The following is a 13,852-nucleotide window of genomic DNA, read 5'->3' on the forward strand; positions in this document are numbered from 1 at the left end:
CCTCTGCTGACCACGGGCACGTGAAGTGAACCCAGCAGAACGCCCCGGGCGGTACCTTCTAGCTTCACGGAAGCGAGGTCTGTATGAGGAGTGGACCGCCTGGCCCTTAGAGGAAGGCCTCTGCCTATCTTCGGGCAAGCGCTGGGGTTTTGGATCACCCAGGCCTTTCACAATTTTCTCCAACTCCTCACCAAATAGGAGAAGTCCTTGAAAAGGCAACTTCACCAACCTTTGCTTAGAGGCCATGTCCGCTGCCCAGTGTCGTAGCCACAGACGACGGCGAGCCGCCACTGCTACTGCCATTTGTTTAGCCGAAGCTCTGACAAGGTCATAAAGGGCATCAGCCAGAAAGGACAAGGCCACCTCCATCCGCGGAGCCACATACAAGAAGGGCTCCGCTCCATCTCCGGGCTGAGCCACTGCCTGTTGCAGCCAAGCTAGGCAGGCTCTCACAGCATAACAGCTGCATGCAGACGCCCGAACAGTGAGACCTGCAATTTCAAAGGACCGTTTCAACGCTGTTTCCAGCCTACGGTCTTGAACATTCTTCAGGGCAACACCTCCTTCAACAGGGAGGGTAGTTCTCTTTGTCACCGCAGTGACTAGGGCATCCACTGTAGGCATTTGAAAACGAGCCATATGTCCCTCACGCAGAGGGTATAACTGCCCCATAGCCCTGGAAACTCTCAAAGGTCCCTCGGGGTCAGCCCACTGAGCCGAAACAAGCTCTAGGATGGAGTCATGCAAAGGGAAGGCCCGAGCAGCTTTCTTGGTACTAGCTATCCTGGGATTACCCGAGGAGGCCATGCCACTGTCAGGATCTTCAATCGAGAGGGCCTGCAGGGTATCTGAAATAAGCGCTGGCAGCTCATCACGGTGGAAAATCCTCACCGCGGAGGGATCATCCAGATCCTGTGGTAAATCCGCACCTGACTCTGGTTCCTCAGACCAAGAACGTCTGTCAGAGTTCTCCGAATCCTCACACCCCGACCACGGGGGGGGGGGGGGGGGGGGGGGGGGGGGGGGGGAAGGTGCACCACAATCTGAAGGGGAATTAACCCTTCTGCACTTATCTTTAGGCCAAGCATCCGGGAAAAAAGCCTCACTGGGCAGTCCCAGGCCAGAATCCATCTGGGGGGGGGGGGGGGGCAATCAGGGGAGCCTCAGGCGACCCTTGAGGAAGGGCTCTTTTCATCATGTATGCTTTATGCAGCAAAAGCACAAAATCCGGAGAGAAAATCTCACCCTGGGCACCCAAATCCTGTCCGGTGCTAGCCACTCCTGAAATAACCTCATCTCGAGGTGCCCCACCCGGCTCAGGTCTCTCCGTGTCCACGGAGGCCGCGCCATACGGTATAAGCAAAATGGCGCCCGCTGCCAGCTCAGAGTGGGAAGAAACATCGCTCGCCATGCTCGGGCCGGCTCCTACGCCAATACAGCACAATTTACAGAGCCCTGCTGCTGATTTGCGCTTGCCACAAGTGGAACAGCGCTTTACATTGTCCGCAGCCATCGCCGAAAAACGGTGGTAAAATCCAAAATGGCGGTTTCGCGCCAAAATCGCCCCGATCGCGGGCCCACCCCGGAGGAGTTGGAAAACACTCTTACCTCAATGGATCTAGTGTACAACTACGATCCTGCTGAAAATCAGGTCAAAAACCTCTGTTCCAGCGTCTCTGCGTTTAAAAACGCGACGCGACTTTTTTTTTTTTTTAAGCTGTGAGGAAAGCAGAGGTATTGAAGACTCCGGAGGCTCAGATGAGTGGGAAAGGCAGAGAAAGGGCGAACCTATATGCCTGCATCCACTGTTGGTGGGTAAGGACAGGGAAAGCAAGGCAATATGTCCACATCCACAGAGGTATGGGTAAGGCAGGGAAAGGGCTAACCTATGTGCCTTTAAAGTGAGGCTGCTATAGCCTCCAACACCCCGGTTAACAACTGGCAAGCCAGGAACCACCTCCCGGCAGAATTTTCTGGAGCTCGAACAAGCTGCAGCCACCCTGCTAAGGGAGATAGAGAATACTGAAGAGGCAGTGGAGCTAGCTGGCCAAGAGGGCATTGTGAAAGTTTGAGTGCTCTCTATCTCCCCTGCTGGTTGATGGACATAACCCATACGTAATGGCTTCATCTGCTTGATGACAAGGAATGTTTACTATGTATTTTCGTTTCTAATGCTAACTTTTTTTCAAAGTCCTTTTTGCCCTCCTTATCTCCGCTTTGCATTTGGCTTGGCATTCCTTATTGTTTGATCTTGTTACTTTCAGTTGGTTCTTTTCTCCACTTTCTGAAGGATTGTTTTTTGGCTCTAATGACTTCCTTTACCTTACTGTTTAGACACGCCGGCTGACGTTTGGTCTTTTTTCCCCTTTTTCTAATACGTGAAATATATTTGTCCTGGTGTTTTTAAACAGCATCCACGCCTGATGCAAGTTTTTTACCCTGTGAGCTGCTCCTTTCAGTCTTTTTTTTCACCAAACATATTCACAATAAAACACTTTTCTACCTTTGTTGTCCAGGTACTTTTTCCAAACATGTTGGTCCCCATTTCTTCTTTTCTGCTTTCCTGTTTTCTGAACTCTTTCCAGTGGGTATGGCCCATATGTCCTTTCTCCACTTTCCTCCAATCTTCTTCATATTCTCTCACTATATCTGTCATTTATATATTTCCTCTTTTCTGTCTCCCCTCCTCAAATTTCGCCTTCTCACTCTTCAGTCCTCCACCTATATTTCACCTATCAGTACCTATCAACTTTCCAGCACCTCCTCTCATACACTACCTCTCCCATCTCACACTCCTTTCCTGGCCTCTTATTCCCTTCTCTTTCACCCACTCCCCCATCCTCCTCTCGTTCATCTCCTTGAGAACTTACATGGCCTTTCCACATGGTTCCACCATGACAAGTTTCTCTCCTCCCTTTCCCTTTTTATATCCTTGTAGCTCAGCAACATCCTGTCCCCTCTCCCTTCCCCTCCACCCCTATTGTCCAGCAGCATCTCTATGGTCCAGCAGCTCCCTTCCCCACCACCCAAAAAGCGCAGCTTCAATGTTCAGCAGGGCAATGGCTTAGGAAACCCAACCTGTTGCCAAGAGACACAGCTACACTCAATTCTGTGTGCCTTCCCGGGCCGTGTGGTTTACCACCTACACAACACTGGAAGGAGCACGGCATCATGGCTTGTGTAGCTGCATCTCCTGTGATCCAGTATTCCTCCTCTTCTTTTATCCACTCTCTCCCTCCCCCAGCCCCCCCCCCCCCCCATGGTCCATCTCCCCCTCTGCCCAGCATCCCCCCCAATGGTCCGCCATCTTCCTCCTTGCTCCCCAGATTTCTCACCCATAATCTGGCATCTCTCCCCCTCCTCCTGCAGGTCCAGCACATTTTTGCCCTCCCCTATGGGAAGTCCAGGATCTCTCCCTTTTCTTTCCTAAACCCCCCCATCCAAAACTTCTCCCTCTTCTTCTCTCAGCCCCCCCCCTGTGAGTCCAGTAACACTCCCTCTTCCTCCCTCAAACTCCTCCATGACCATTACTACTCCTTCTGTTTTCCTCACCCCTCCCCAAGTCTAGCACTGTTCCCTCTTCTTCTCTCAACCCCCCCCCCCCCAGCAAGTCCAACACTGCTCCCTCTCCTTCCTTCAACCCCTCCCAGTCCAGCATTGCTCTCTTCTTCCCCCAACCCCTAACTGCAATGCTGCTCCCTCTCCTTCCCTCAACCCCCCCCCCCACATACAATCCAACACAGCTTCCTCTCCTTCCCTCACCACCACCTCCCCCCCCCCCAGTCCAACACAGCTTCCTCTCCTTCCCTCACCACCACCACTACCCCCCCCCCCCGAGTCCAACACTGGCGGGAAAGGGGAAATATGATAGAGACATTTAAATACCTCTGTGGCATAAAGGCACAGGAGGCAAGTCTCTGTGAATTGTAAGGAAGCTCTGGCATGAGGGGGCATCAAATGAAGGTGGAATCAGACCAACTCAGGAGTGATCTAAGGAAATACTTCTTCACAGAAAGGGTGGTGAACTAACAGACTCTCAGTGGAGATGGGGGAGACAAAGACTATCTGAATTCAAGAAACCTTGAGACCAGTACATAGGATCTCTAATGAAAATGAAAAGATTGTAGCTGGCATGGATGGGCAGACTGGATAGGACATATGTTTTTTACCTGCCTTTATTTTTCTCTGTTTCTATTCAAGGCTGTCCTTTACTGCTGCTTTTAGAATTGTTTTCAGATTAGCAAGAATGTGCCCATTAAACCAAAGCCAACATATTTAAGTAAATTCCATGAATATTCATGGTAGCCATATTAAAAGAAAAAAAATCAGACCTGCTGGCAGATCTCAAGTGATAACAAGCAACTTAAGAAAGGATTACATTGTAAAATGAAAGCTGAGCAGAACTGAGGTTGGGAGATTAATTCAATAGATACTGAAACAGGGTTGAACTACCTTTCCAAACCAACCCAGGAAACAAATCCTGCTAGACTACTGTCTTGGTTTCCTCCTCATGGCTGCCTGCTGCAACCACTCCCCTCGTTTCAGTTTCTTTGGGCCTCCCTTGTCAGTTTCACTCTTGTTGGAACCTCTCTCTCCTCCACTCAATTGCTTTCTGCCTCACCACTTTTTCCCAGGCCCTTCTGCCACTGGCCACTTCAATATCCCTCTCTTATTCCATAGCATCACTCCATCTAGCTCATCCTGTTTGGCTCTGTGCCAGGGAATGAAGCAAATAAATCTCAATGTAGCTGACTGTACATCAAGTGGCCAGTATTGTAGGAACACTGTTAATATCAAACTTCCTGTGACTGCAAACCCATTTTAGAAACCACAGACAAGTACATGAGGCCCAAGTCCTACCTCGCTATCTTATGCTGCTCCTGGTTCTTTTATAGCATCAGCTGAAATGCTGTCATCCAACACTTTTCATGGAACCCATAAAGACCTTGTTATAGCACAGGCTCAATGGGAGGCCTGAGCGGATAAGTTGTGGGGGGGGGGGGGGGGGGGGGGTTTGCCCAGCCTGGTCATGACCTCAGATGTGGATTTTGCTACCTAACTGGGGTCCCAATCCACACTATGAGAGTGCTGCTACAGACCATGTAATTCTAGTCCCTACAGTTGTTCCATCTCTCCGCAGCAGATGCTACCCATTCATCAAAGGAAACATAGCCTGGGGGGGGGGGGGGGGGGTTGGAGGAGGAAGATGATGGCTAGAACAGCTATTTAACCACCACTCACTTCTTGTTGCTCTGACCTCTGCATCCCAGACCACACTGTCTAATAAAGAACTGGCCCACTGGGAAAATTCCTAATGAGTCAGTCCAACTACTCACTGGTTTGAGTGCCTATGGACAGCACTTTGCTTGCTACATTTGCATGTACTATTTTGCCCTCGTGTTTGCTTTGACTTTTGTCTATATTCAAAATCTGTGTGATTTTTTAAATGTATTTCAACACGTTTACAAGTGTCATTCTTTCACACCTTAATCACTGCTCTATAAAAGCGATGTATTTTATGACATCCACACATTAACTTGAATTTACTACTGATACATACATAAGCATGTACTCAGCAAAGTGAAGCATTCACTCAAAAAAACAAAACAAGAGGATGACTATATTTCATATAGTTTAACATAAATACAGTAAATTACTCATTCATTTTAAGGAAGTAATTATCAATAGAAATCAAACAAAATAAAACATGGAAAAGAAAATAAGATGATACCTTTTTTTATTGGACATAACTTAATACATTTCTTGATTAGCTTTCGAAGGTTGCCCTTCTTCCTCAGTTCGGAAATAAGCAAATGTGCTAGCTGACAGTGTATATAAGTGAAAACATTCAAGCATTACTATGACAGTCTGACAGGGTGGGAGGAGGGGGGTGGGTAGGAAGTATGCATGGGGACATCAAAGCATATCATTGATATTCTAACAGGGTGGGTGTGGATAGGTGAGGGGAGGGTGATCAACAGAGACATACAGCTTTATGGTTTATAATGGGCTAGGAATCCCAGATTCTTGTTAAGTCCTTTCTGTTGGGTGTTAAAATAGTCAATCATTCTGACTTCAAAGGTCTTACGTTCTTGTATGGTTTTAAAGTTACCTTTCAGGATTCTCACTGTGAAGTCACTGGTACAGTGTCCTGGTCCTGTAAAATGTTGACCAACAGGCGTGGGAACCCTGCTGGCACCAGTATTGTTCATATGATGTCTATGTAAATTGAATCTTGTCTTAAGCATCTGGCCTATTTCTCCAATATAGCATCCTTCGTTACATTTTTTACACTGAATGATATATACCACATTGGAAGATGAGCAAGTGAAAGAACCCTTTATGTTGAATATCTTTCCTTTGTGGATGACTTTGGGGTCCTGTGAAATATTTTGGCATAGTTTGCAACTGGATAAATTACAGGGAAGTGTGCCCTTCTGTTCCTTTTCAGTCTGTGAAGGAAGTTTACTTCTGATTAGCTTGTGTTTTAAATTGGGTGGCTGTCGGAAGGCCAGTACTGGTGGGGATGGGAATATCTCTTTCAGTAATTCATCCTCCTGGAGTATAGGTTGTAGATCTCTTATGATTTTCCTCAGTTTTTCCAGCTCTGGATTGTATGTCACTACAAGCGGGATTCTGTCTGTGGATTTTTTCTTTTTGTACTGTAGCAGATTCTCCCTGGGTGTTTTGAGGGAGGAGGCAATATTCTTGGAGATTATTTTGGGGTAGTAGCCCTTCTGTTTGAAGGATTCAGTCAGGGTTTTAAGGTGTCTGTCTCTGTCCCCTGGGTCAGAGCAGATACGGTGGTATCTTGTGGCTTGGCTGTAAATGATGGATCTTTTTGTATGTGAAGGATGGAAGCTGGAGTTGTGGAGGTAGCTACATCTGTCTGTGGGTTTCTTGTATATAGATGTTTGTATACAGCCATCACTGATTGAGACCGTGGTGTCCAAAAAATTGACTTTTTCTGGGGAGTAGTCAATTTTGAATCTGATTGTAGGATGGTATGTATTGAATGCAGAATAAAATTGTTTCAGAGTTTCTTCATCCTCTGTCCAAATCATAAAAATGTCATCGATGTACCGGTAGTATTTTAGAGGTTTGGTCTGGTGTGTATTCAGAAATGTCTCTTCCAGCTCAGCCATAAAAAGGTTGGCATATTGGGGTGCTGTCCTGGTGCCCATCGCAGTGCCCATTATTTGCAGATAGATATCATTGTATCATGTAATCCTAGCCCATTATAAACCATAAAGCTGTATGTCTCTGTTGATCACCCTCCCCTCACCTATCCACACCCACCCTGTTAGAATATCAATGATATGCTTTGATATCCCCATGCATACTTCCTACCCACCCCCTCCTCCCACCCTGTCAGACTGTCATAGTAATGCTTGAATGTTTTCACTTATATACACTGTCAGCTAGCACATTTGCTTATTTCCGATCTGAGGAAGAAGGGCAACCTTCGAAAGCTAATCAAGAAATGTATTAAGTTATGTCCAATAAAAAAAGGTATCATCTTATTTTCTTTTCCATGTTTTATTTTGTTTGATTTCTATTGATAACCTTAAGAGTGGACTAACGCGGCTACCACACTCCTCTACTTAAGGAAGTAATTAGAAATTTCTGAACTGTTAATTAATAACACAGAATAAGAAAGGGAACAGGACTATCAAAATGAGAAACAAAAAAAAACAAATTGTTGAGTGCTGCAAAAATGGAAGGCACCTGCAAAGGATAATGAAGAATTTGACAAGTAGAAGTGATAGGGCCTGCTGTTCCTCTTCCAGTCCATATGCTGTTTTTTGCACACATTGTAGCAGCTGGAGCCTTAGAACCTGCAGAATGTTATCGGGAAGAAGCGATAACTCAGGAGGCATATTATCCACCCTAAGCAAAAAACAAAATACAATAGTGAAAACAGTATAAGACCTCACATGAATAACACAAAGTAGAAACTGTTTATTATTCAATATTTACATAGATTCCGATTTTGTCACAGATCTCTGCTGGTGGTCTTTAGGAAATGGGAGACATTTTACATACACAGTATCTGATGCCCCAGCAAACCTTCAGCTACTTACCCCCTTCTCTAACCCCTTCTCCCTGCTAGATGTTCAGCATCTCTCCCTTCTCAGCCTATCCCTCCTCACTCCAGATCCAGCATCTCATATCCCCTTCCTTACCCTTCCCACAACTGTGTCCAGCACCCAGAATCTCCCACCTTTCTCCTCCCCCTGCCATGCTTATGCCATTGCCACAGCCATCACCCCAACTCTTCCCATGCTGAAGCTTCAAGAGGACACAGCACTGACACCGAGTCTTTCAAGATATCAGCACTCAAGTACTGCTGCATCCTATTGCGCCCCCCCCCCCCCCCCCCACCTACAATACATGGCTTCTGTCAGAGGGGCAGCGGGACACAGCAGCAAATGAGCATAGGCCTCTGCTTAAAGGCTCTGTGCTGACATTGTGTCCTCTTACCGCTTCAGACTGGTAAGGCGGCAGCAGTGATGGCAGGAAAAGGGAGGAATATGCCTGGACATGTGACAGAGGTAGGAAAGAGGACATGCTGCACTCCTGCTGCGCCATTGTCTCCGAAAAGCTGCCACTCTAGACAGACGCCTAGTTCATCTAATGGCAGGGCTGACACAGTTTCATATCTTTTTGTTCAATATTTCCCATCTACACATCAAAACTCACCTCTCTTTTTCTCCGCTAATGGCCAGCTTCAGCGTAAAGCTGTTTCCCCATCCTTTCCAGAGACACACACCAATCTGATTTTTAGAATATCCATAATAAATAAACATTCGATATGCTTGAACACCTTTGAAAACCCAGTGTATGCAAAATCTATTTCAAGGAAATTTACCATGCTACTGCTGAAAACTAGACTGGATAGGTCCTCCAGAAAAGGAAAATATGCCTCCAGAAAAGAACAGGGAAACACTAGTCTAGAGCAAGGGTCCTCAAATGAGTACTCACAGCACACCATGCCAGTCTGGTTTTCAAGATACAGTGGTGGAAATAAGTATTTGATCCCTTGCTGATTTTGTAAGTTTGCCCACTGACAAAGACATGAGCAGCCCATAATTGAAGGGTAGGTTATTGGTAACAGTGAGAGATAGCACATCACAAATTAAATCCGGAAAATCACATTGTGGAAAGTATATGAATTTATTTGCATTCTGCAGAGGGAAATAAGTATTTGATCCCCCACCAACCAGTAAGAGATCTGGCCCCTACAGACCAGGTAGATGCTCCAAATCAACTCGTTACCTGCATGACAGACAGCTGTCGGCAATGGTCACCTGTATGAAAGACACCTGTCCACAGACTCAGTGAATCAGTCAGACTCTAACCTCTACAAAATGGCCAAGAGCAAGGAGCTGTCTAAGGATGTCAGGGACAAGATCATACACCTGCACAAGGCTGGAATGGGCTACAAAACCATCAGTAAGACGCTGGGCGAGAAGGAGACAACTGTTGGTGCCATAGTAAGAAAATGGAAGAAGTACAAAATGACTGTCAATCGACAAAGATCTGGGGCTCCACGCAAAATCTCACCTCGTGGGGTATCCTTGATCATGAGGAAGGTTAGAAATCAGCCTACAACTACAAGGGGGGAACTTGTCAATGATCTCAAGGCAGCTGGGACCACTGTCACCACGAAAACCATTGGTAACACATTACGACATAACGGATTGCAATCCTGCAGTGCCCGCAAGGTCCCCCTGCTCCGGAAGGCACATGTGACGGCCCGTCTGAAGTTTGCCAGTGAACACCTGGATGATGCCGAGTGATTGGGAGAAGGTGCTGTGGTCAGATGAGACAAAAATTGAGCTCTTTGGCATGAACTCAACTCGCCGTGTTTGGAGGAAGAGAAATGCTGCCTATGACCCAAAGAACACCGTCCCCACTGTCAAGCATGGAGGTGGAAATGTTATGTTTTGGGGGTGTTTCTCTGCTAAGGGCACAGGACTACTTCACCGCATCAATGGGAGAATGGATGGGGCCATGTACCGTACAATTCTGAGTGACAACCTCCTTCCCTCCGCCAGGGCCTTAAAAATGGGTCGTGGCTGGGTCTTCCAGCACGACAATGACCCAAAACATACAGCCAAGGCAACAAAGGAGTGGCTCAGGAAGAAGCACATTAGGGTCATGGAGTGGCCTAGCCAGTCACCAGACCTTAATCCCATTGAAAACTTATGGAGGGAGCTGAAGCTGCGAGTTGCCAAGCGACAGCCCAGAACTCTTAATGATTTAGAGATGATCTGCAAGAGGAGTGGACCAAAATTCCTCCTGACATGTGTGCAAACCTCATCATCAACTACAGAAGACGTCTGACCGCTGTGCTTGCCAACAAGGGTTTTGCCACCAAGTATTAGGTCTTGTTTGCCAGAGGGATTAAATACTTATTTCCCTCTGCAGAATGCAAATAAATTCATATACTTTCCACAATGTGATTTTCCGGATTTAATTTGTGATGTGCTATCTCTCACTGTTACCAATAACCTACCCTTCAATTATGGGCTGCTCATGTCTTTGTCAGTGGGCAAACTTACAAAATCAGCAAGGGATCAAATACTTATTTCCACCACTGTATACACAATGTATATGCATGGGATAAATTTGCATGTACTACCTCTATTGTATGCAAATCTATCTTAGGCATACTCGCTGTGGGTTGTCTGAAAACTTGACCAGCTGGGTGAGATCCAAGGACTAGGTTGAAAACCCCTGGCCTAGACAACTGAACTGCTGTGCCAGAAGGTCTCACAAGACTACCAGGCACTGTGCACATCAAATTTCCCTAGCAGAGGGAACAGATACAGTTATGAAACACTGCTCTCCTCTTATTGCTAGAAGAGCAGCACATGCCTTGGAATTGCAGTGCATAATGCCTGGAGACTGCAGAAGAGGAAGAAGAACTGCACCTGAGTAGCTTTTCATTCTTTGGTGTGGTTTTCAGAACCATAATAAAATCAGATCCCTGAATGCAAAAAATGCAATCAGCAAGTGACATGATCAGGACCCAAAAAATGGCCTAGAGGAAGAACTTGCTAAAATATTATATATTGGATTATTTATTTAAATTTCAATTAACAAATTATTCTGTTCTGGTAATATAAGCACTGGCTACAGTAGCCTGCAGCCTAATGTTGAAATGCTCTATTTACAATCAAATCTATTTTACTCTTTTGTCCTCCAATATTAAACTCCTTTCCATCAAACTTGAAAAACACACCATATCCTTACCTAGTGGGCATCTTCTCAAAGTCCACATCCAAAAATTGTTCATAACTGGAAACAAATCCATCCAACCACAATTTCAAGTAGTCTGGGTCCTTCTAAAGCAGAAAAAAAAAAGAACATAGAATCAGTTTACAATCTATATAATAGATCCCAAACGTTATGCTATGGGGGACGGGGCAAGATGAGTGTGCCATACGGAGGGTGGGAAGGGGAGGCAAAGCAAGATGAGATTGTGCCACTGGTGAGGAGATGAAAAAAAAATCAAGCTTGAGGGAGTGACATAGGGAGAGACAGAATGATAGCTAAGGAGAGGAGGAGAAAGAATAAGTGGGGGATGAGTGCCGGGGGGGGGGGGGGAGGGAGAACGAGAGGTGGGGTAACTGCTTATGGAAAAAGACTTTGGGGTAGAATTAGGGGTCTTATTGGAAGTTAAAGGGAGAGATGGAACCAGGGAGTGTGGAGCCTGAGAAGGGAAAAGACAGGAGGACTTTCAGGCCTGAAGATGGGGAAATTCTGTGCAAAAACACAGAATACAGAATTTTACAGAAGTTTAAAATACTGTGCACAAAATTTTCAAACATTTTGCGAAGAATTCACCTGGGAATAGTTTTTGTCAAGACTTTAGACACCAGGGCCAACTGTTACCATCTAAAAAGAAGAAAAATAATGCAACAAACATTTTCTTTTAGTGTGTTATTTGGGATTATTTTACACCAAAGCATCTAAGAGCTTTCCTGGATTTGAAGATGATCTCCAGCAGAACTGTGACATCAAGTAGCTAGCTGGTATTATAGTAATATGCGAGTTGTATATCAGGCTAGGTCTTTTCGACATATTTAATTTTCTTCTTTTATTGATCACCTCATCTTAATGTTTGCATTCCCCCAATTTTTTAGTAGTCTAATGAAGAGTAGAAGATTTTCCATTTTAAGTAACTCCTTATCTCTGTGTTTTCTTAGTAAATGTTTACTTGTAACAATTGTTTCAAAATAAAGAAGTAAAAAGAAATGGAAACTGTCACAAATCAGTCAAAATATATTTATTATTTTAAAAATATATATTCTACACAATCCAAAGTTCTAAGCGGATAACAAAATTAACACACACAATGCATTAAGGGCTTCTTTTACAAAGCTGAGGTAGTGATTCCTGTGTGGTGAGTAAGAGGAAGCCCATTCAACTTGGGCTTTCTCTCATTTGCTGTGCAGGAATCGCTAGCACGGCTTTGTACAAAAGCTGTAAAACACATTAAAAACAAACAACAAAATTTAAGAATGTACCATGGCCCATACATATATATGTAAGTCAGCTTACATATTCATCCCGATTCTATATAGGTTACCAAATTTTGTCCGCCAAACTGTAAGCATGATTTTGAGATGCATTCACATGATTAGATAATGTGCCAATTAACACCAATTACTGGCATTCACTGGCAATTATTTGGATTTGTCTGCACTTCTGTTCTATAAAAGTTGAGAGACAAAATTGTCATGTGCAACTGAAAAGGGGGTATGGTCATGGGAGGGGCATTCCCATAATTTAGTTGCAATGTTATAGAATTCTGGGATTGCACGACAGGAGTCCACACGGGGCACAGGAATCCATGATAAGTGCTCTTATAGAATAGTGCTTAGCGCAGATTTTTCCTGGCGCCTACTTTTCAGTGTCATCTCTCAGAGCTATACATTTCACCAAAAGCCTTACAAAATAAATACGTTTTCAATTGTTTTCTAAACGGCAAGTGTGAATCAATTTTCTATAACTCCAAGGATCAAGTATTCCATAACTTAAGGCCACCTAGAAAATAGAAGAACAGCAACCCAAAATAAGTGTTTATACTGAGGAAGGATAACCAAGAGATAGAAGATATTTCTATGATGGCTAGAACACCTAAGCAGACCTAAAAGAAGGATTTGGGATTTCTGAAAATGATCTATGACCCTCATCTGCCCCAAGATCACCAATCTTTAAAAATCGTGAAGGCCTAATGGAGGATGCACAACTTGTATTTAATGACAATCCTGGAGACAATCCAAACTGTAACTGTACAATGTTTCCAAGTACCTGCAAGTCTTACTGGTACCTGCTCATAAAATCTAAGATACACTGACCATGAATATGATCAGATTCCTGAATAACATCTCCATTACCAGGAAAGAGAAGAAGGAATGGTATATACATGGACAAAGCAGAGAACTGTTCATGTAGCTTCAATCTAAGCTAGACCTTTCTAAGAACTCAGCATTGACCACAACGACTAAGCATATTCAGATGCACCTGCATACTCTTACTGGCAAGAACCAGTTGCTTAATGACACTGTTGTTCAATAGTCTTGCCAATCCCCTACATAAACAACTTATTCTTGAGATCATATTTGAACAGCGCTAACCAAAATTTTCAACTTCATAAGGTCTTTTTGCAACTTCCTCACCATCCACTCTTAATTTAATAACTTTTAACAGGTTTTGTGTCATCTGCACTTAAGTCATTGCTCATTTTCCAGATCCCTGCTACAAAACCAACTTCCAATCCATAATATCCCAACAACATTTTCATTTCCTCTGGAAAATCCAGATACACTATGACAAA

At 44.7% G+C, this 13,852-nt stretch overlaps 1 protein-coding gene across 1 annotated transcript in view; it reads right to left on the reverse strand.

Moving 5' to 3' along the window:
• NBEAL1 (neurobeachin like 1) overlaps nucleotides 1–13,852 on the reverse strand; it is a 502,828-nt gene that overhangs the window by 430,111 nt on the left and 58,865 nt on the right. The window contains 2 exon segments of the mRNA XM_030208867.1: nucleotides 7,729–7,890; nucleotides 11,263–11,354. Coding sequence (XP_030064727.1) covers nucleotides 7,729–7,890; nucleotides 11,263–11,354 — 254 coding nt within the window.

The sequence above is a fragment of the Microcaecilia unicolor genome, chromosome 7, assembly GCF_901765095.1.
Source record: "Microcaecilia unicolor chromosome 7, aMicUni1.1, whole genome shotgun sequence".
In the NCBI taxonomy this organism is placed as follows: domain Eukaryota; kingdom Metazoa; phylum Chordata; class Amphibia; order Gymnophiona; family Siphonopidae; genus Microcaecilia; species Microcaecilia unicolor.